The sequence below is a fragment of the Protomyctophum bolini genome (assembly GCF_963924005.1).
Source record: "Protomyctophum bolini genome assembly, chromosome: 8".
Lineage (NCBI taxonomy): Eukaryota > Metazoa > Chordata > Actinopteri > Myctophiformes > Myctophidae > Protomyctophum > Protomyctophum bolini.
Window position 1 is genome coordinate 4,843,577 of NC_137869.1, and position 25,098 is coordinate 4,868,674.

At 43.1% G+C, this 25,098-nt stretch overlaps 1 protein-coding gene across 2 annotated transcripts in view; it reads right to left on the reverse strand.

Annotated features, from left to right (window-relative positions):
- Positions 1-12,832: 12,832 nt before the first annotated feature.
- armc9 (armadillo repeat containing 9) overlaps positions 12,833-25,098 on the reverse strand; it is a 64,819-nt gene continuing 52,553 nt past the window's right edge. The window contains exons 24-26 of one of the 2 annotated variants that reach the window (XM_080770365.1): positions 24,520-24,607; positions 19,406-19,626; positions 12,833-12,936 (exon numbers count right to left, since the gene is read on the reverse strand). In XM_080770365.1, the coding sequence (XP_080626491.1) occupies positions 12,914-12,936; positions 19,406-19,626; positions 24,520-24,607 (332 nt within the window). In that variant the 3' untranslated portion in view covers positions 12,833-12,913. The remainder of the gene's footprint in view (positions 12,937-19,405; positions 19,627-24,519; positions 24,608-25,098) is intronic. The other variant, XM_080770364.1, reaches the window with a different exon arrangement.

Here is a 25,098-nt window from a genome sequence, read left to right on the forward strand (position 1 = left end):
GGGGGGGATTAGTAAAGCACAAATTATTCTGTAGATATTATTATAGATTATTGTCAAGATACCTTTCAGAGTCTGAAGTGGGGTAAGAACTCGGTCAAACTCTTTCACCGCGAAGGCTGGGTTGGGTATCGACGGATCAAATGCAACTTTGGATGGGTAACTTTACTGATAGTCGGTCAAACGTACAGTAGTAGATGTATTGTCAATACAGAACAAGGGCATGGATGGATTAAGGACCGGGCCAATGGGGCCAGTGACTACCCTATATGTATTACAAGACATATAGGTTAACACGACAAGATTTGGGATGTAGTAATAAGTCCTCGCCTACATATTGCAGCAGTTAGTCTACAGGACTAACTTCTGACTAACTGAGCAGTAATACTGTTTATTTGTACCTTTTTACACGCAAGTATCATGAAAATACTGTATAGTAGGTTATAGACTGTAAATCCTGTACGATAAAATGTCTACAGGGGCTTTCTTCAGCCCACACATGCATTACAGCTGGAGTATTACAGTAGCATGTGTGTGTGCCCACTGCCCACCCAACTACGAGTATAGCTTGGGGTTCCGGCTGGAGCATGGGGGGCTAACAGATCATTGGGCCTCCTTGAGCCTTAAGGCCTTAATACTCCAGTTTCATGTGATAAGGTGACCACTGTGGTGGTTGGGAAACTACGTGATGTCACTGAGCTGCGGTGATAATTCACCACTGACCATAGCACTCCTCTCTGTTTTTACTAAAACTACAACCTAACTTCAACTCATCTCACCCTAGCACTTCTCTCTGTTATTACTAACCACCACGTTCAACCTGGCTAGCTCCGGAGGGAGGTGAGGCTCTCCTAAACCACGTTTAGGTGATGGACTATGAGCGCCTAGTATTCAAAACCACCATTTAGGTGAAAACGTTCCCACCGAAAAGGTACTCACCTTTTCGGTGGGAACGTTTTCACCTAAAATCACCTAAAACAAGTATATGCGTGGGCCATTCATTTTCCCTGGACCGGAGTTTCCAAAATGTTTTCATCTCGAGACCCAAAAGAGAAATCAGGGAGGTAGCTGACCATTTGGTTGCCCTACTCATAGGATATGTTTGTGAAGCCGCTGAGAAATGTGTTATTTTGAGGGTCGGCGTGGCACTTTTTGGCACATTTTGTTGCCCCCCTTGTCGCCCTACTCGCAGTGCGTATTGCGCGTATAGACAGCCACGGCACTGAGAGAAATTATGGTGTCTCCTCGATATCCAAATAATACATTATTGACTTCCAATATAAAATATACGGTAAGCTAAAATATAAACCATACTGTACAGTATACAGTGTCGCGTGGCGACAAGTTGTGAGCTTGAGCGATCTTCAACAATGACCGTGCCCCCGAATAGGGATGCTATTCAAATACTTAAAGAAATGAAAGCGATGAAATGGGTCTTCAGCAATCGGCATGTACTGTACGCTGAAAAGGACATTTATGTTTGCACGGATGCTTTTCCAATTCTTTTCCACGTCCGTAAGCTTAATTCCCTCTCACTCTGTGGCCACGGCTCTCTTGTGTTTGGCTTGGGACGCGGTGTGCTTCCTCCCAGGCCTGACGGCTGCTGGGAGGATATCGGCCTGCAGGCCGGCCCTCGGCAGACGGACACCCCCCAGGGTTATACGGCCACCTGCGTGTACTGTGCATGCGTCACGCTGTCATGTGCTTGTGTCTGTTTCCTCACATTGTGCTGCTGCAGCCCGCTGGGCTACAAGCATGACATTGATGGTGAAGTATATAGCGTCCCCTGGGCTGGCTAAATGCAGATCTTAACCTAGTGCTGTGGTGACACTGCCATCATCATCATCATTATCATCAACCTGTCCTCTCCAACAAGACCTCTCCGAGGCACTGTGCATGAGGGAGAGGATTGCAGTGGTGGAAGTACATTTACTTACGTACTGTACTGTACTGTACTGAAGTACAATTTTGAGGTAGTTGTACTTGAGTATTTTCAATGTCCAATACTTTTACTTCTACTCCACTATAAGTCTGGTATGCAAATATTGCACTTTTACTCCACTACATTTGTTTTAAAACTTTAGTTACTAGTTACTTTGTAGATTTTGATTATTATTACCGTACAAAACATTAAGCATTTCAGTCCCATGTACATTATGGCCATTTGAAAATAGACGATCTGCAAGCTCACAATGCGTCGCATACGGACTTTTACTTGTAACAGAGTATCTCTATATTGCCGTATTGATACTTTAACTTTTTCCACCACTGGAGGATTGTGAATTTCCACTCAGCTGACATACATACTGTACAAACGGAACAACGCACGCGCTCTCTGTACAACCTGAAAACATATTATCTAATAGTACATTTAATGTAGAACAGCACCGTGAATAAAACCACATCAAAAGAGATGGATGTACAAATACCAGTACAACTAGTTCAAAGCAATTCTCTGTGGACATCATTGAACGTTTTTCCCAATGCATGCATGGCTTTTGAAGATTACGTCATTTGCCAGCCAAGTCTATGGACTTTGATGATATAGGACTCATGACAATAAACAACATTTTTTGGGAAGAAAAAAAAAGGGCACGTTTTGTTTTTCTTTTGTTCTGACCAACAATTGTGTTTATTGTCATGATTTGTCACCATCCGAGTTGGCTTTGTCCAAGGCTTACAGGTCTTTAAATAAATACTTTCTGAAACGTCTATGGGACAAATTAATGGGAAATTCTCTTCCGGGCTGCACGTCGCCATGAAATGGGGTGGGAGTATTATTACAATGTTTATTATTACAATATATATATTACAATGTTTGTTTAGAGCAATTAAAATCAAAGCGTGCGTGCGTGTGTGTATAAATTATAAATAAAAGGAAAACTTTCACATACTTAACGCAGCACTATGTAACCTTTTTCTGAATAAAATGTTAACTACCGGTAAACCAAAAAAGTGGTCACAAAATGTGACTGGTGAGATTAAACAGCTGTGGGTGAGGCTTAATTCAGGTGGGTGGTGCTATAAGGTGAAAACCAGGTATACTTAATGAACTGGTGGGTGTGGCAATTTTAACACTTTCAGTACTCACAACACATTTAATTGATCCAGTTATGCTCTTTTCCGTGTTGTATTCTGTCCTCGCATTGTTTGTGCATGTGGTACGCCAACATGTGCGTGGCTCTCTCTCTCTCTCTCTCTCAGCGCTGGTGGTACCACGGCCCTGTGAGGCTGATGTGCAGACAGTGCAGCCGTCAGATAATCAGATATACGAGCCTGCGTATGTCCAGCAGGACATGAGCACAGCGTTCCTACCGAAGCGTGACAGTTTTACTGCCTGCGCACACAAAGGGCTTCTCTGTGGGGGGGAAACACGGTGCCCTCAAACCCACCACCACAGCCCACAACCCACAAGGCACCGAGTGGGCAAAGATATGCTCCCTATGCTTGTTATGCCGGGCTGTAATTATTAATGCGGGGGCTTGTTGCTCATGATGGGCCATACGTTTCATCTGAAGCCAAAGAACACTCCTATTTGTGTCCTCGTAGTTTAAAGGAATTGTCTGTCACTTAAAAGAGCGTCTTAGTTTATGCTCTTAAGTCGCTATCTTTAACTCCAATGATGGGTCTGCAGTGCACAAGCTAGAATTGAACCCTTATTACTTGTAATGTGACATGACAAAGGTTGATTTGATTACTTGCATTCCTATGAAATTCCTCTGGCGTCCATAGCATAAAAATCACACCCGTGTGAACTGAGTGGTGCAATTCCCCCCCCCCCCCCCCCCCCCCCCCCCACCACCTCTCTCTATCTCTCATTAGCAGGCAACAGTGCAGCACTATCCCTCTCTCTGTTTCTGGCACAACAGCGCCCCTACTGGTACTCATACTCATAATGGTGCTCATTAAGGTCACATAGGTGAACAACACACGGACGCGGACATTGCTGTTCCTTAAGAGTGGTTGCACCACTCAAAAAGCCTAACCCTGAGTACAGCTTTGGACCTTATTGCCACATTTTGGTTCTCGACTTAACATTTATTCAATATAACTTCAAATTATTTCATGTAATATTGTGTACAAACTACAATTAAAGGGACACTTCACCCTTTTTGCAAAGAAATATATGTTAATGACGTTTAGAAGCTTTAGAACACTTTCCTGGGGGTCTTTATGTGTGTAATATGTGGTTTTAGATATTTTAGATTGTAGCAGTGAGCTACATCATTTTTGAGGATTTGAAAAAAATGACGAAATGACAAAAACGATGGGTTATAGCCCATGTTTTTTGAAATTTTGAAAAAAAAAGTTATCCTCGTTTCTCATCATTTTGGACCATGGGCTATAGCCTATATCGTACGGCATACTATAGCGCGCCGTTTTTCATCATTTTTGAGGATTTGAAAAAAATGACGAAATGACAAAAACGATGGGTTATAGCCCATGTTTTTTGAAATTTTGAAAAAAACAGTTATCCTCGTTTCTCATCATTTTGGACCGTGGGCTATAGCCCATATCATACGGCATACTATAGCGCGCCGTTTTTCATCATTTTTGAGGATTTGAAAAAATCCTGTGTTACTGTGATAGGCATGTGTTAGGATATTTTTTTGTATTTGCATATAAACATAAAATCACAGTCACAGTGTAAGGGTTCATATACATCAGGGGTGGGCAACTTTGATGATGCCACTACATTTCCACACTTACTCCAGAGGGCCTTGCATATTACTGTCGTAGCAATGTCCATTCTGTATTCAGTCAGGATATTGATTTTAATGTATAATATTTGTTTTTTCTATGTTTCTTCTTTCAGGTGCACTACCCTTCATCTTCTCTCCAGGTTAGCCAGTTGTTTTTCCTCACTGCACGCAAGTGTGGCCTTTTTGGTATCCACTGTGAAGGATTGGCGAAGCAAGTGAATTACCTGATTGACGAAGGCATGGCATCAGGAAAAGGCAGTAATGCAGTCATCAGCTACTTGCATCATTTTTTCAACAACTATGGAGTTGGAGAAAAATACGTTGACCTTCATTGTGACAACTGCAGTGGCCAAAACAAAAACAACTTCATGCTCTGGTACTGTGCGTGGAGAACCATTCACAAGCTCCACTTGAAGCTGGGAGTCCACCTGCTGATTGCTGGCCACACAAAGTTTGGTCCTGACTGGTGATTTGGACTGTTCAAACAAGTCTAGAGGAGAAGCAGAGTTGACACCCTGGCAGACATCGCGACAGTGATGGCTAAAAGCTCTGAGGAGAAGGGAGTGAACCTCTCCCAGCTTGTCGGACATGAAGATGGGACAGTGCTTGTTGAAGGCTTCGACTGGCAAAAACACCTGACTCCCTACTTCCGCAAACTCCCACAGATAAAGAGCTACCAGCACTTCCGTTTTGACACCACGAAGCCTGGTTTTGTGATGGCCCAAAAACACCGTGACTCAAAAGTAGTGGAGTTTCAGCTGCTCAAAGATCCCAAGGTCTTACCCCCAGTACATGGTCTTCCAGTACAACCCCCACTGCCTAGCTTTTAAACTTTATGTATTTAGTCCCAGGCAAAGTGTAATTTAAAACTTTATATTCTGTATACTCTTTAGTCCCAGGCAAAGTGCAATTTGAAACTGTATATATTTCTAGTCCACAGACAAAGTGAGATTTTAAACTTTATGTATTTAGTCCCAGGCAAAGTGCAATTTTAAACCTTTATACTTTTTAGTCCCAGGGAAAGTGCAATTTGAAACTGTATATTTCTAGTCCACAGACAAAGTGAGATTTTAAACTTTATGTATTTAGTCCCAGGCAAAGTGCAATTTTAAACCTTTATACTTTTTAGTCCCAGGGAAAGTGCAATTTGAAACTGTATATATTTCTAGTCCACAGACAAAGTGAGATTTTAAACTGTATATTTATTTAGTCACAGGGAAAGTGCAATGTTAAACTGTTAGTTGTAGGCTATTTTATTCTTATGCCACTCTTATTTGTCATTGTCACAGTATGCAAATTCAAGTATGTGAAAATAGCAAAGTTCGCTTTGGGCCAATCATTTCTCAGTTAGTAACAGTATGGAGAGAGGCTGAAAAATTGCGCAAGATTGATTTGAAATGGAATTCGTTTTCCCCAGTGTTCAACAATGATGGTTTGCTTTTGGACAATCGTCCTATTCGTTTTCCCAGATGGAGTTCCAAGGGGATTCATACTTTGGGTGATTTATTTGATGTCAATGGTTTAGCCTACGTTCTTTCCAGAATTTATGTGATATTTTTAACTTGACTGGTAACTCTTTCTTTTTCTATCTACAATTGAGAACTGCCATGAGGACATACGGGGTTCCATGGCAGACCCCCCTTGCAATGCACCCTTTGCATAGACTTATCTGTGATGTTAGGTCAAGAGGTTTTGTTTCCATATTGTATGATTATTTATTAGAATCTAGTTATGGGACCTTGGCTGTCGATACTGTATGGAGGAATGACATACCAAATCTAGATCCAGATTGGAGCTGGGATACAGTGTGGTCTAATGTTGCCCTATCTTCTAGGAATCCTGATCATCAGCAAATTCATCTAAATTTTGTTCATCGGACATACTTAACTCCCCGCAGATTGTGTGCTATGCGGATTTTAAATAACCATAACTGCACTTTCTGCACTCCGAACACCATAGGTACATTCTTTCATATGGTGTGGGAGTATCCGGATGTCCTCACATTTTGGAATCTGGTTGCTGCTAAACTTTCGATTATTCTACAAATTAACATTACACCCTCCCCATCTCTATTCTTATTAAACGATGTATCCCAATTGCCTTTAAATAATACCCGTATTCGTGTCTTCTTTGCTGGCGTAACGGCCGCAAAGAAGATGGTTGCTTCGCACTGGAAACCACCTCACACATTGATGTTTCGCCAATGGGCTTTGACCTTTTTAGATATCATCTATATGGAATTGTCAACAGCAAGATTGCACGGAGCGAAAGAAGTAAACATTGATATTTGGTCTGATATTGCAGATATGGTTAAGGACATGATTTAGTCATTGTTATTTATTTATTTTTCCCTATTGCACAGTGGTAGGAGTCCTGACATTTTATGACATCTTTGGTCCCGGGGGGAGGGGTGGGTGGGATTGTCTGTTTGTTTTTGTGTTCCTTTCTTTTGCTGTTATTTGTTTTAATATGTTTTGTTTTCTTATTTTATTTCATTCATGATGTTAACATGTTTTATTGTGATTTTTTGTCTTTAATAAAAAACAATTGATAACAAAAAAAAAAGTGTGAAAATAAACAAACTAATTCTAATTCCCATCTCTATTTATTCTTATTCTAAGAGCCCACTTGGTTTTACTAAGTGTCCACTCAATTCATTCTGTGCAGTTGACAGCTAAGTGGGGGGAGTGGTTAGTGAATGGGGGGAGTGTTTATGCAAGTATCTAGGCGTGGAGACAAGTATCTATTGTCACACCCATTCCTGGGCTCAGAGATGCTAAATACTTTTAAATCTTAGAATGGCAAATTATGTACTTTGGTGTTTACAGTTCAACAAGTTTCAAATGGTCATATCTTCTTCATTCCCCCCCCAATTTCAATGAGCAATACCTCATATGAAAGGTTACAGTGTGCAGTTTCATAATATGTAAAGAACTGAAAAATGAAAAATGCCCCCTTGTATATTAAACCACTGGCACTGGTCACATATGGCTGACTGAGTAAAATAAAACAATCTACCTGAAAATAAATAGCTATAAGTGAAGAGCAATTTCCGCAATTACCATTTCCGCAATTTCTATTTCCGCAATTTCCTCAATTTCCATTTCCGCAATTTCCATTTCCACCATTTCCGCAATTTCCACAATTACCATTTCCGCAATTTCCATTTCCGCATTTCCGCAATTTCCGCAATTTCCATCATTTCCGCAATTACAATTTCCGCAATTTCCATTTCCGCAATTTCCATTTCCATCTATTAACGGCAGCTGGGTTTCATCATTCAAATAAAATAGAATTCTGTCCGTTTAGCTATAAAATTATGTCAGGGAATAGGGATACACAGTATATGTCTTTCATTTGCATTGCATCTCCCCCCCCCCCCCCCCCCCCCCAAGCTTTTATTTTCGTTCGAGTAATAGTACAACTCTAATAGTATTACTTATAATAATGTAATTAAAGATAACTTAATTCAGATTTATTTATTTTTATTTCATTTTCCAGATCTTTTTTTCCTTCTTTTTTTTTAGATTTTCATTGGTGGGCCAGTCATAATGGTCCCGCGGGCCTGATGTGGCCCGCGGGCCTGAGGTTGAGTATCACTGCCATAGCCCATGTCAAAACCCAATTGGGCCCAGATGGGCAATGGGCCAAATAAACTATGCTAAAGGCACAAGGTCATTCAACATATCACAAGTTTATTATAGAAAAATATTACACTTCATTGCCGTCTGTCAGAACACTTGTCACATAAACATATAGAACAACATAAATAAGAGTACAGCAACTGTGATCACCACCGCATGCAATTGCAATTGAGATACAGCTATGCAATTAAATCCACAATGTATTGGTAATAATTAACAATCGTGACAATTATAATATATACATTCGGTGTTGCATTATGCAACAGGCTGGACACTTATAACTTCACAAATGCTCCATAAATCGACACCGTTCTCAAATCAAAACACATTTTTGAGATGAAGACAATGCTGGTATACATTCATTAATTTAACTGTTTAAATATATGTATAATTTTATTAAGAGATTCAATTCATGGATCAGTGACTCAAAAATAGCTCTTCATTTACATTAGGATTTCATCGTCTGTACAAAAGATGAAAATAAAGGACGGTTTTGTACCTGAAACTGAACTGATCAAAGCCTGACTGTAAATCCAGGAGTAAACCCAGGGCTCTACAGCCTACTGAGCCCCCTCCTGTTTTTCGCTCTACTAAATGTCTTCGTCAAACATTTTTGCCGATCTACAAGCTTGTACGTAGATGGCTATTTTTGTCAAAATGTGTGTCCCCAGAATAGGGATGCTAGTGTACACACAAGTGGTTAAAGAGTAGCTTCCAGAAAAGTCTGGAAGCCCAAAAAGTCGTCTGGGAAACTAAAGCATGCGAAGACCAATGCTCACGCTAAATGTGATTGTAATGGTACTGTAGAAAATTCCCCATAGCTTAACTTATTTGCCTTATTTTGTACGGGCCAGTTTTGGGCAACCTCTAGTCATTCTTTAGGACCCCGTTTCCAACTCCAATTCAGGCATCTGTTGGGGCACTCCCTAATGCTACAGGACCCCAGTTTTGTGACTGTGCAGTTCTAAAATGCAGATAGACAGATAAACCTGACCAACAGAATGCGTTCTTGAGGAAGTAAGATACCATTCATTCATTCATTTCACCATCCATGTCTGTCAATCAACTAAACTCAACTATAAAACCATGAATGACAAAACTGTGTCAACCTTCTTCATGCTCTCTGACTGGAGCCCCGTGGTGGGCATAGCATCAACCCCCCTAAGTTTATACACGCCTCCATTAAGCTACTAATACTTTACATGGTCCTTCGAACCCGGATGCTTCACTCATCACGGCAAGATGACACAGGATTGTGACTCAAGGAGGATCCCATCCCATCTACTACCGTATCAGGTCAACCTTCATCATTCCTTACTGCCACGCCCAGTCCCTACCGGCATTCAGGCGAGAGTGCGTGGGGACACCCCGATCACCAGCACAGCACTGATGTGGCCAATCAGTGGGCAAGCCGAGCTTGCCTCGACTGCAGACCAGTATTCAGCTGTGCCAACGTACCTCAGTGGGCAGTATGGACCGGACCCCCTAAGCGGTTTCAACCAACAGATGGCGTATCCTAGAAATCACATCGATACCTTGGGTCCCCTAGCGCCCAACCAGCAGCACCATGCGCCAGCCTCACCGGAGCTGGCGTACCAGCAGCACCCAGCATACCAGCAGCACCATGCGCCAGCCTCACCGGAGCTGGCGTACCAGCAGCACCCAGCATACCAGCAGCACCATGCACCAGCCTCACCGGAGCTGGCGTACCAGCAGCACCCAGCATACCAGCAGCACCATGCGCCAGCCTCACCGGAGCTGGCGTACCAGCAGCACCCAGCATACCAGCAGCACCATGCACCAGCCTCACCGGAGCTGGCGTACCAGCAGCACCCAACACACCAGGGAATTTTCTACAGGTACAGTAAAGTCTGTAAGCTCTGCCCCATCATATGTTGTCACTAATGTGTTAACTGCTGTAACAGGAACTTTGTGAGATCATATAAATTGTGGGTATTGTGTTTATCTTTTTTTTTTTTAGATTAGGGGGGGGGGGGATTTCACTCAGTCACACCTATCTAACAGAGGGACAAAGGAGAAGATTCTAAATTCACTAATTGTGATGTGGGTGACGTCGATTTGCACTGTGTGACAGGAACTGTGACACACATGATTTCCTTTGACACAGAACGCAATCCTTTTTTTGTTTTGGTACCAAATGTTCAATATAATTACAAACTAAATGCTGGGGTATTAGCTTATTGGCTACAATACAAATTACTGAACATGTTTGAAAGACACTTGAAAATGTTTTAAGTGGTTAATATGCCACACATTCTTGTTTTATAGGCTATACTGTATATATGGCAATACAGACTGTCCCACGACCAGTAGTACCCCATGGGTTCAGTCTGTCTATGAATATTGCACATATCTGACAGTATGTTGAAACGTACCAGCATAGTACATGTACCTTCCCTTTTAGAGCAATCCGAAAATGAAACAAACCATTCATTATTTAAACATTATTATTAAAAAAACCAAACAAAAACATACGATTAAAAGTCAAGTTCTTAAATTGGCTCAATGACAAAGATCCGTTCCAGACTGGACGCATTTTTTTTCCAGATCTGTGAACCGCAGCAGTGCGCTGTGCAGAACACCTAAAATAATGAAATGACCCCAAAACATTTTGCTATTATGTGCGATAGATAGAGCAGTGGTTCCCAAACCTTTTCATGTCAAGAACCCCCAAATTGACACTAATTAGCCCACGGACCCCCATTTGAAAACATATGCCAGGGACCCCCGCATAAGAGAAGATTTGTACGGCCCTAGCAGAGAGTTACAGACCCTTAAGGGTCCATTTGGTTCCTATAATTATCATTTAGCTGTGGACCACCTGGAACTCTCTCAAGGACCCCTGGGGGTCCCCGGACCCTACTGTGGGAACCAGTGTGATAGAGCAGGGTTCATTTTTAGGAAGGCGGAGGTTAAGCCAGTTCTGTTCCTGTCCTGCAGAGAAGACAAAGTGGTAGCTTGTTACGCAGCAGGGCATCACATACTGTACCACATGTACCACATAAGGCTATTTATTGCTCCGTTACAATTTGACTTGAGTCTTTGCTACAGTACATGGCATCCCCATCTCTTTCATGTTCTCACTAACTATGAAAAATACTGTAAGCTAAAAATGCTGGATAAATAGATACATGAAATAGCTTAATTGAAACTCCCATCACATGACTGTGTCTGCTACAGATTATGGACCGGGTAGTAATGGGACGTCCGACTGGTAGTCAATGCAAATTGGGGTATTGCATAACGCGGTTATGCAATACCCGTCTGTCCGTGTCCCTCTATGCCCATATATAGACATCCCCAGCGTCATCAGTAGGCTATAAATATGCCCATATCGGTTGGATTGACATGTGAACTACTTGAAGCCGGGCACTGCACTTCATGCGGTGCATGCTCACCTTGAAAATCAGATCTAAGTAAATGACACTGTTCACAGAGTACTACAGAGTATAAATTAGGATTATGGCTTTTTGTACCAAGTGATAATTGCAGTCCTTACTCGGCATTCATTCTAACGCTAGTGATCTAGAAACCGAAACCTATTACTGTTGCACTCTGGGTAAAAAATCACCATCGTCATAATTCTTGGAAATGGTAGTAAAATCAGTTCTTGCCCTTTTCCTCATATTATGTATAAAGTAAGCCAATATTACCATGAGAATGGCACTTATCTATCACCCGATATGTGTGTTGTACACTGGCCTCTCTACCTTTTGGACAGGTAAACACAGCTGACAGTAATACAGTTACGTTTGAGTGTGTTTTCATTTACAGTAGGTGTTACTGTGGCACATAATGACCTTCAGCTGCGTTCACCTGTCATGCATGCACTGCTATGATTTTTTTTGTCTGGTTTGTTAACCATTCAAGGCCAGACCCATTTGAAAGAGAGTTACAGTTTACTGCACACTTTGGTCTCGCCGCTTCATGTATCACATGAAACAGCCATTAACGAGAATTAAATGTATGGAAACATTACAGTAGTATTGATGCATTTGTGAGACGCTGTAGGTATGTATGACCAAGTAGGGCGTTAATTTACGGGGGAATAAAACTATGGAGATAAGGTTTCTGCCCGACAGCAGCGTTTATGAACATTCTTTGTCTACGGTTAGTGTCGTAACTCTCTCAATAGGTCTGCTCAGGAACTATTGTGATTCTAACTGATGTATTGACATGTCATCGATAGATAAGGACAGAAGAAGAGGGGGGGGGGGGGGGTGGGGGGGCATGGGTGCTTGTTGTCGCTTATTGGCCTAGCCGTGTTATATTACAGAAGAAAACCTCTGTGTTGACGTTGAAAAGGATTGAGTGCAAGGGGGGAGGAGTGTGTGTGTGTGTAGTGTGTACGTGGGGGCACACTTGGAGCCACAATCCATTGCATTGTTCCCCCCTCCTCGCCCCCTCTCTCCTGTGTCCTAGCATGCATCTATCTCTCTCTCTCTCTGTCTGCCCCTGACCCTGATCACTAAACTGGAAGAGAGGATGAAGTTTCAGGAAGCTTCAGAGCGAGATAGGGCCCGCTCCGTGGTGACAGCCCACTCCTCTTCACTTCCTCTGTGACTGGCTGCCTGGAAGAGATTTGGAGAAGGGAGGGGGAGGCGGGGGGATATCGGGTTGGGATAGAGAGGGAAGGTGACACAATTTTAGATTTCCATCAAATGATTGCCTGGAATGAATGAAACTTGCATCTTGCTCCCCCGTGTAATGTGATACATATACGTTTTTGTCTGGGGGGACCCCCAGACATGCTTTGGCCATGTCTCACGACCCCTTGGGGTGATTTTGTACTATAAAATAAAATGAGCTGAAACTGAGCATCAATAGGCTACATATGAAAGAATAGGAAAGTATATGGCCTCTACTAGCTGGCACTATGCTTCACTATATGACAGGGCATTCCATCTCCGCAAAAAAGAACAGAACAGGTGTGGTGAGTGTCAGATGTAAACATGACAAAAAAAAAACATTAAAGAAACTAAAAAAAGAAGAAAAAAAAGAGAGAAGAAAACCTATAAAGTTGGACTAAACCACCTGGAATCCCGGGGAGGTCGGACTAGGAATTCATCCGTTTGAGGGATAGGAATGTGTCTTATCGGTGAGATCTCAGCCCCGAGGGTGCGAGATAACCCTCGCTGAGAACTGCCCTAAATACATGACAAAAGGCAAGAAATCCGCAGCCAGAGGGCTTAACGAATGACACCCCATGCACTGCATGAAGCAACACCTCATCAGACGGAACAGAGACATGAGACGAGAGAGACAGAAACAAAACGACTAAACCAGTGGCTTTCAACCTCTTTCAAATCAAGGACCATTATTTGTTCAGCATTTGAGCCACGGACCACCATTTGATGACATTTAAGTTTAACCTCTCAGACCCAAAACTTTGAATATTTTGTTGTCATTGGATAAGAGTTTGTCCACAATGAGTGATAACAAGGTACACGTTGTATCAAAATAGCAATTCTTCTACATTCTCTAATTATAGTAGTATAATGCTGATGTTTAACAATCATTTAATTCATGAGAGTGTGAAATGAAACCAAATGGACCCGTATATAGGGGTCCAGTTGGTTAAATTTTTACACTCAAGAGTTAAAGATCTATATAAGGGTCCATTTGGTTACCAACACTCCATCATTTAGCTGGGGACCGCCTGGAGATACCCCCTCAAGGGACCACTGGTGGTCCCCGGACCGCTGGTTGAAAACCACTGAACTGAACCATCATTTCGTCATCAGATCTCCTCCTCCTCGTCATAATACCCCCCCCCCTCATTACTATTCCTCGGGCATTCTTCCAGACGCTCAGGTGAACACATCACAAAGGGATCTGTCGTCACCATAAAGACACACAGAGCCCCAGAGGGATGGTGGATGGATGGATAACACCCCTCTGTCATCATCACACCATGCATGCATTCCACCATCTCTCTTCTTTTTATACCTTCTGGGTGGGTGGTCTTCACAAACCCCTCCCTCCCACCCCCCTCCCCCTCCTCCTCCTCCTCCTGAGGGTTTATAGATCAGTGGTTTTTAGCCATTCATTTTTGAGGGCGCTAGCCCCTCCTATATACAGGTTTAATGTTTTGTTTTTAGTTCAATGTTTGTTTTAACCCATTCTGACCCGAGATCAGATTCATACGAGGTTTCCACTGGACACACACTGGTCTGATTAGCCCATTCTGACCCACCACCCATTTCCTTCCACGAAACAGTGCACTAAACCTTTTGTGCACTGTTCCGTGGAAGTGTGTCAATGTTGTCAGAATTACTGGGAAGTCTGAGGTTAAGAAATTACACAGAAATTGGGAAATAGAATCTCAAGAAGGTGTACCATGTTACCTCATTGAGTCATCATTATTATAGGAAATGTGCCCATATAATGTCATGTGCTATATCTTGCACGTATTTGACATTTTTACTATATATATATATATATTACTATTATTATTACTATTATTAAAATAGTTAAAATAGCAGATGTACATTATCATAATGTGTGGATGTAGATCAGCTAGTTGAACTATTTTTAAATATTTTTCAAGATAGTAAAATATGGCAAAAAAGGTTTAGGGATAAAGGTTTGAGAGACAGCATTCCATAGCAAGTGTTACGAATGCACTAATCTTAGCCCATATCCCATTCCAACACAACAGTGGTCCCCAGGTTGATTCTTAGTCAAGGTGGTGGTCCCTGGTTCACTGAGTGGCAAAAAACTACTTTTCTGGCCTTGACAGCCCCTGTACATCCAAACAGAAAAGTCCTATCTGATTGCATTAACCGTTAAACGACATTAAACTCACTTTGCCAAGTCACTTTGCCACGCGATTAACCACTCAATTTCCCATTCACTTTATGCATGCGCAATTTTGCGCCTCTATTGATGTGGTACCTTTAGGAGAGATGTCAGGCAAACTATAACAATTAGGTGTTTAACGATAACTTAACTCTTGAGAGCGTAAAAATGAAACGCTCTCTCAAGAGTTAAAAGATGGATAAGGGTCCATTTGGTTTCCAACTCTGCATCATTTAGCTGGACCCTCAAGGACCACTGGTTGAGAACCACTGGGGTAGATGTATTTACCAAAACGTGGACCACTGAGGGTGGATAGCCACAGTTGTATCCTTGAGTTGCACCTCTGTATTCCGCGCCCTTCTGATGTCATTGGTTTTTCGGGCACTAAATGACGGCCGACGTAAGACATCTATGTGGTCGATAGAAATACAGTTGTGAAACACAAGTGTGATTATTATTTTTTTGAGGGGCGCTAGCCCCTCCTATATCCAGCTTTTAGTTACCATCCATTTGTCTTAAACAAACGTAAATTCCCATTGACATGGAATGAATGGAGAATTTTACGTCATACAGCGTCTGAGCAAATAGACACAGTGTCTTACTTTACGTCATGTTAATTTAACTTTGAAAGTGGGCAAATGTAACCAAAATGGAGTCAGTCTGGGCCCGTTGCGGTCCATTAGGAACCTTGGTGGACCCCGGGGGGGCCCGGACCCATAGTTGAGAACCACTGTATAGGTACAGGACCCAGCTGCGTGGGTGACCGACCGGTAATTACATCACCAATATTACATAATACAAGTATACAATCTCGCCCCATCGCAGTTACGTATGTGAGCCAATCACAATGCCTCTTCATAATTGTTAGAACACACGTCAATTCGGAGGTCCTCGACAGCCACTGCGCTACGACACGACTTCCTGTGATAGCCATGACTCCGTCTTTAACCCATTCTGACCGGGGAACCCATTTATGGTGTCAGCATCATGTTATGCTTTAGCTATTGAAAAATAGCAGATCTACAAGCTCATAGCGCGCCACCGAGTGGCGCGCTACGAGCTTGTAGGTCTGCTATTTCTTTGAAAAATCGAAGAACGACTGTGACATTTTTTTAATCTGATCTCAGGTCGGAATGGGTTAATCAGACCAGTGTGTGTCCAGTGGAAACCTCGTATGAATCTGATCTCAGGTCAGAATGGGTTAAAGACAGTAAAGACGCCAGACGGGTACAGAGGGAGGATAAATCATCAGGATGCAGGGGCCTTCGGGCAGCCATTAGGCCTCATAACATAACAGGCTTTGTTTCCAGTCAGCTGAGCCTGGGAGAGCGGCCGGAGGTAATCACCCATCAAATGCAATTAAGACTTCTGGAGAGAGAGAGAGAGCGAGAGAGAGCGAGAGCAGATGATATCTCCCCCGCTAAGAGAGGACCAGGCTGCACAATCAAACCGCGCATCCAGCTCCAGGTTTAAGATGTTACATCGACAATCAAAAGAAAAGCTGTGAGTCCAGGGAGGGACGCGATACCAGTGGGGGGGGTAGTAGTAACTAAGTACATTTACTTTATCCCATTTAGACCTTTAGATTGGATACACATGTCTTCTAAATCCTGACAGTTTTCTGAAACACCTATGTTTTCTTATGACTGTCAGTGGTTCTTAAACATTTTTATGTCAAGGACCCCTAAAAATATATGAAATTGGCCGCCGACCCCCATCTGAAAATATGTTATTCCAGGGACACCCCCAGAAGCAAAGATTTGAGTTAAAAACTGAACAGACGGATGGACGTCATTTGTGTTTTAACCGGACACTGTGGAGGTTGACATCAGTTGAGCAATCAGCTCGTCAATAATAATAATACAGTATTGTGTACAGGGAGTCACCACTGCTTTTCATTCCCGTGCTAAAGACTGCACCTTTCTGGTAACATGTAAGGCAGGGGTAACCACACTTTTTTGTCTTGCGAGCTACTTTCAAAACGACGAGCTCACCAAGATCTACCCACCAAAAAACAGTATTATCCCATTTCTGATTTATTTTTAAATGTACCTAGCGGCGCACTTGAGGAATAGATGGGAGGAGGGGAGGAAATGGAACTGGTAGGGTTTTAAAAATATATATATAACTGTATAATGCTACTGACATCTGCCCAACACACTTGAAAAGAAAGACTTGCATTGTGGGTTTGAGCTCACAGGCACTTTTTGATGTCAATCAATCAAGTCACCTTAATTCAAGTGGCAGGTGCAAAAATATTTTTTTATATTTAAATTATATATATTTTTAGGGGCATGTCATGTGTTCTACCTGCACAGCCTTTGTGATCTACTGGTAGATCACAATCTACCTTTTGGGCACCCCTGATGTAAGGGAACTGCACCTTTATATCTGGGAACAAGGTGCAAATGTTGGTAAGGAACAGGAAAAGAAAATAATTTGTGATTCCCGAGGGGGAACCATGGACTCTAGCCATTATGAGTGAACGGACAATGAAGGTGAAAGAGAGACAAAGAGAGAGAGATGGAGATAAAGGTATAATGGGGTTAGGTGCACTTCCCTACAGTATGTATGTTCCCTATGGTAAACTTCAAGTGAAAAAACAGACCTGTCTGAAGTGAGTGGTGCTGCTGTGCTGTGCTGTGCTGTACACACCCTCCTCCCTGGCCTGTGTGTGTCTGTGTGTTAGGCTGTGCAACAGTGACACTTGATGGTGAACAAACACTATCTTTCGTGCTCAGACACAGCCAGGGACACATGCAGGGACACAGCCACACACATAGCTGTCTATAGGAGTGGTTGCACCACTAAACAAACAAAAGGTAAACAGACCACCACTGTGGCAGATACAGGTGTACTAGTAGCGCCAGTACATCATCTGATATTCCACTGGGGTGAAAAGAGAGAAATTGGAATGAATTGTAGGCAGAGAACAAGAACCCCGCCAGACAAAGACCCAAACGGGGGCTGAAAAGCAGCCTGACAGCAAGGAGACAATACTACAGACGCTGGGCAGTGAACTGGCCTTTGTCTGTTCGCCGGCCAAAAGCATCAGGCGGTCTCAAAATTCACAATCCACTTGAACAGGTTTCAATGGACTACTACGGTTTTAGAATATAAAACTGCTTCTAAATCGTGGTTGGCAATCTAGCTTTTAAAAGGATTATTGCCAGCAGTGAGACAAATTGGCTAAGTGAGCAGGTAATCACAGCCAAAATTTGCCAGGATGTAGTTGCTGGAAATGACCTACTTCCTTCCAGTAGAGTAGAGGAGAATTTCGGGCTAGAAGGCTTTCTTACCTTTATTTGTAGTTGTTGCGTCTCCACCAAAGAGGTCCAGCAAAAACGCATTATCCCAGCTTTTAGTGCTAATTCGCGTATTTCCATCGCTCGAAAATCATTTTTTTTGTATCCTCTCTTCATAATGTAAATAGTATCCCAAGCGGCACACTTTAATACTTGTTTAGATGGAAATAAGAAATTAGCACTAAGACTCAACGCCCCATAGAGCGTCGCAGTCACAGTCTTTCATGACGACGCTAGACCCAGGAAATAATTCCCAATATATTTTTCCCATAGACATTTCAAAAAGTATTTATTTAAAGACCTTTTTAAGTGTCGTACAAAGCCAACTCGAGTCGTGACAAATCATGACAATAAACACAATATTTTGGACCAAACAAATAATTACAAAGAAGAAAAACAAGAAAAAAATTAGTTTTCTTCTTCTTTCTAATTATTTGTTCGGCCCGAAAAATTGTGTTTTCTCACAACTGGAGTTGGCTTTGTACGACGGCTTAAAAGGTCTTTAAATAAATGCTTTTTGAAATGTCCATGAGTAAAAGGAACAGGGAATAATTTCCTGGGCCCTGGTAGAGGGCGGGACTGCGAAGCTCTATTGAGGGCTTATATTAATTAGGGGAAATAGCTATAGCTTTGTGCACAAAATAATACCTGGACCTCTTTGGTGGGGACGTAACAACTACAAATAAAGTTGACTCCCACTTCTGGCCCAGAGTAGCGAGGCTAAGGGGAAAGGCACTGGTCGGAATAACGTGTTCCTGTGAAACTCTTCCCCCCCGTCAGGTGAAAGAAAGCATGAGGTCAGTCCGCTGCCCCCCCCCCAGGTTGGAAAAAATGGGTTGCAAAATTGTGGTATAAAAAGATTAAAAAAAAAAATATATATATATACAGTTATATATACAGTATAAAGTGTGTCAGTATGGTGTTTTGGACTCACTGTGTCCTCTGGTGGAGTTGACCGAGGCGGGCCGGCTGCTGTGCTGTGGCTCGCTGTGGGAGAACTGGGGGGCGAGCGGCGGGCAGCGACCTCTCCGCGCGCTGCTGGTGTTGCTGCTCTGTCCTACGTTGTGCCGTTCCGCCGCCGCTGCGTCGTCATCGTCGTCGTCCTCGGGCTCCGGCGTTCGTGACATCTTTGGACGGCTTGAGAAGGACTCGGGGCTGTCGATGAGGACAGAAAGGAGACTCATGTTATTGTCTGTTATTTTGCGAACGCAGTGAGCACTTACTATGAGACCTAGCAGATCATGTCTGTCTGGCTGTCTGTCTGTCTGTCTGTGTGTGTGTGTGTGTCCCCTTTGTGCCCATATATGGAGCTGAGTGATTTGTTTGTGATTGATGCAACACACTCCATATTTGGACGTATAGCTGCTTTGGGGACTCCTTATATGGTTATGGCTGAGTCAATATTTGGACGTATAGCTGCTTTGGGGACTCCTTATATGGTTATGCGTTCGCTTCCCGCGTTTGCGCGTCTTACTCGTAATAGTGAGTGTGTCGAAGCTGCACAAATCGCAATGCAAGGATGTCGAATTTCCCCTAGTTCCACTCCAGCGGGGGCATTTAAGGTGACCACAGGAAGTGTTTGTAGAGACCATGCATGCATGAGCTGTGATTGGTGTACTTTTTGAGGTGCTGACCAGTGGTTCCCAACCTGACCTAAGATTAGAACACACATATTTTGTCAAGGGTCCAAAGAAAAATAAATGCCATGATTATTATTATTATCTTTCCTTTAAATTTAGAAGATTTATTTTTTTATTATTCATATTATTCAGCCTCTCCTGTGTAGCTTACAAACATAAATCACTGCCTGAATGAAACATGGATTCTATTATCTCCTGTCTGGATCCATGGATATAATCGTGTCAGTTCATCTCTTGTACACCCGTCTCCATCCAATTGACCTTTCAACATTTTCATTTTTCTGTGTGTAAGGAGACTACATTAACCTTGAACGGACTTCTCAGCCCCAACACCTGATAGCAGCCGGCTCGCTCCTTTCCAGCTGATTATGGTCCATTTCTGGGGACACAGTATCCGGGGCACACGCACGCCATCAATACTTCCCAGTCACCCGGTAGTCCCTAAAGCCCATGGCAGGCATATCCAGTTATTACAGCGTGGGTATTTTAAAATATGAATATTGGGTATCGGTTCGGCGTGAGCACGATGAACCAAAATGGGATATGTAAAGAAGATACATCACTAAAACTGCAGACTTTAGCAGCTCTACAGACACAAACCGGGTAGGCCTATAGTCACAACAATCATTACATAATCGCCTGATCGCAATTATTTGAGATGATCACAATTATTATTTGTGCATAATTAATCGGCAATCGTTGTTGAAAAAACAAACATTTCAATAGCATAAATAGCAGATCTACAAGCTTATAAGTATAACACGTCACTTTGTAGATCTTCAACTATTTCCGCTATTGTGTAATTGTTTAAAAAAAAAAAAAAAAAAAAAACATGTATCAGTGATTTCTCGATTTATTGTCATATCTGCCCTGTGTAATTTGTGTTTCCGATGCTTAAAAGGCAAACAGAAATACAAATTGTAACGTTCCATTGTTCAACGCAAGAAATCGTTAATCGCAGTTATTTGCCGTTACAAATTAGTCGGCTTACACTGTAACCTTGAAATGGTGACAGCCTTAAAAGCGGTCTGGGTTGGACTGTGCGGAGTAGAGGTCCCTCTGCCACCAATCCCACATCCCCAAGAACACATTCGGCCAATGGCCTTAACTGACCCATTCTACCAATGGCCTTAACTGACCCATTCTGCCAATGGCCTTAACTGACCCATTCTGCCAATGGCCTTAACTGACCCACTTCCCACACAGCCATTCTATACCACATGTCTTGGGTCTGAAACAATGCAGTGGTTCTCAAAGTGGGGTCCAGGGACCCCCCAGGAGTCCTTGAGTGGAGTTCCAGGGGGTCCCCTGCAGCTAAATGGTAGTTACAAAGCAAATGGACCCTTATGGATCTGTAACTCAGCTGCTAATCCAGCCTGACGGTGTGTCGCGGGTTCGACTCCCGATCCCGACGGCCTTTGCCGTGTGTCTTCCCCCCCCCCATCTCTCTCCCCATTTCCTGTCAGATTACTTTCAACCTACTGTATCAATAAAGGCAGATTTACAAAATAATATATATATATATTCACCAGGCAGGGTAGTGTAAAACTGACTGGCATGGCCAGTTTTGAGCCACACTGTTCGCAAACACTAATTGTTTCTGATAACTGCTTTCAAACGACAAACGGCCTTTCTACTCTGTACTTGAGCGCCATTTGTCTCAAATTGATACTGTAATATCGAACTGTTGATGTCACAGTATGCAACTACACGACTGTAAACACTAATTGCACACAGACAGTAGATCCTGATAAGGTTACTGCTACTACACTGTATATGTGCTGGTTTGTTCCACTATGTCGTATCATTGTTAAAGCCAAACCGACATGACCAAAATCAAACATTATTTATTTGACTATCTTGACAAAACTGCTCAATTTGTAATTTAGACATTCAGCAGACACTTTTCATCTAGAGCGATTTACAGGATCGTATGATGTATAGTACCTTGTAAACACACGGTAATACATCAAATTCATAGAGACAGTGTAGTGCCCCAACAATCTAGGATACTTTGTCCATACCAACAACAAAAGAAAGTAAAGAAGAGAAAATAAACTTTGATTCAAATTGATTAGAAAATGACAAAAAAATGTTGCACTTTTTCCATCAGCAATGGGTGGTCTAGGTCAGGACAGGACTCTACCAAAATGGCGATTGGCATGGGAGCCAGACATGTGTCATCATGGGGCTGGAGACTCTAATCATTGTGTTTGTGTCCCAGTGCTCTGGGCCATCGTCATGTTTGTGCTGCCAAGTGAAATGTTTTACTGGTCGCTACTCAACTTGACTTATACGAGGCCTTCACAACACGGCTGAATAGGGCATGAACGACGAGGTGTTTTAAACAAGTAAACAACTCCATACAAGTGACAAGTTCAAATGGGTACAATCTTGTGTCGCTTGGTCACTTTGAAGCCCAGACGAAAAAACAAACCAAACTTTTATAGGCGTGTCATGGATCCGAAGTACGAAGCCAAGAGCTGCCGGTAAAAGGAAGTCTCTCTGTCGACATGGGTTTAAAGGTATATTCAGTGATTTCGCTTGATTCAAATATCACTTTTTCTATAGAGTGTGCTGACCACATAAAGAGTTCCTCCCTGTCCCCAGTTAAACCTGGGGGGGGGCCGAAAAACCTCGAGCAGGGGCCTTGGTCACCCAAATCACTGAATGCTCCTTTAACCCATTCTGGGCGGGAACCCCTTTTGGTGTTAGCTATTGAAAAATAGCAGATCTACAAGCTCATAGTGCGGCACCGAGTGCCGCGCCACGAGCTTGTTACGTGCCTGCTATTTTGGAAAAATCGTGAAAATGTGCCTCAAATCGTGCCTCTAAAAAGAGAACGTTTTTAACTCAACATCTTTGCTTCTGGGGGGGTCATATAACTAATTACATATAACTTTTGGGGTCTTTGACAAGTATAAAAACAGGTAAACTGCAGCAAGATTTCTGAACTGTGATAAGAGAAGGTATACCAATGGAATACAACCACCCTAAGGCCAGTCCACACCGATATAACTCTTTGCAACATGCAACTTACTTACTGCTGATCTAGAAGCTCACAACTATTTTTGGAAAATAATTGAAAAATCTTGAGAAATTGTGACAAGCTTGCGCGGATCGGCTATTTTCACTACTTCTTAAACATTTGTTTTCTAATTTATGGAATTTCTCCGATTTTTCTTTGATTTCTCCATGCACATTACTGAAACAAAATGCTTTGAAATAATAATATAAAAAAAAACTAAAAATGTAGGAAACACAAATGGGTCCCGAGCCAGTGTTTGGGAAACAGTGGTCTAAAAAACCCTCACCGGGGTTAACTGAGGCAACCCACAGTCAAGAAGAGCGAGAGCCAGAGGAGTGTTTTTGTTCAAGAAAGCAACTGGGATCCAACTGGGACTTGGCTGTGCTATTTCCTGTGGGGACTCATTACAGTCTGGGGACAGTTTCAGGAGGTGTCCAGCTCCTCTGAGATTTGGGGAGAAGAGGAGGAGGAGGGGAGGGGAGGGGAGGGAGGGAGACAGAGACAGAGAGAGAGAGAGAGAGAGCCAGGGATTGAAAGGAGCCCTTTGTGGTGGCAGTTCGTTTAAAACGCATGTCACAGAGAGAGGAGAGGAGGTGCTGCTGAGTCACCCCTCGCGTCGCTGAGGTATCCCACCGCGCACCGTGGCCGACCACCACACATGCACACACGCACACACTCGTATCGCTATAGTACGTCAACATGTTGAGGAAGTGGAATTTCACGAATGCCTTATTTACGCAATTGTCCTTTTCCAAATCCACCTGCTTGTAGAAGTGCTGTTTTCGGAGCACGACAATGTGTATTTAACAATGTGTATCTCTCTAATTCTACTATAGAGACATTGGGCCGTCACAAGTATAGTAATAACACGTACGACATGTGCGCATGTGTGCATGCATGCACGCACACATGCGAACACTCCTCCATCCAAATGTTCTTGGATGGTGCCGACTCATGTCGTATTCTTTATTTTTATTTTTTGTTTGTTTTCATGGTTCCCTTGGTTCAATACAGCTTTCATGTTCCTGGTGCCAAACTGAACCTGCTCTCTTTGTCTCCGTACCCCCCCCCCCCCCCCCCCCCAACACCCCCCTGGGTTTCCTCCCCGACTCTCAGTGCTTGTTGTTTGTGCTGAGGTCAGCTATGCTGAGATAAAAGCAGAGAGAGAGAGAGAGGGACAGACAGGACAGGAGACACGAGGAGTGGACAGATAAGATTGTGTCTGCTGCGCTCAGACCGGCGTCTACATAAGTGGTTCTCAACCCTTTTCAGGCCGCGACACCCCCCCCCCCCCCAATCATATTTTAACTGGGGACCCCCACCCTGACAAGCACTTGGAATTGTAGGAGTTGAGGCAGCTCTTGTCCAGCTCTGAGTTACCTTCCAGCGTCTCCATTGTCCCCTCTGACTGTCCCCTCATATGGTCTGTCCAGCTCTGAGTCCTGGGACGCCCGGCCACACTCCGACGCTGTGTGCGGGTAGAGACACAGAGAGACAGACAGAGAAAGAGACAGAGAGATTCATGTCACATACATGTTTAGGAAAATTAAACTGTACCACACATACAGTACATGTAAAGCCAACTCCACATTGCACAGATTCGTTCACGATTTTGCGTCACAGCTTGTCGGCAGGAGATTCCCGACGACAAGCTCCCGTCGCTTGCCGTCCATATCGCCTTGCCGACACGTCGGAACCCGTTGATGAAGAACCGAACATGTTCGGTCGGCTGGCGGCCCTCGCTAGCCGACGCTATCCGTGTTGTGGTGATGAGGGGGTAAATACTCCACTGTAGAGTGGTTCTCTACTGCTGTTTCTCTGCTCGTCTGACTCGTCATGTTTCAGTGCCGACTACTTGTGCAGTGTGAAACTGCAGAAAAATAATGTTTTGTCAGGCGACTGGTTTTGTGCTGATCACCATAATACTTTTCTGCACAGTGCAGGTTACAGACGCACGCA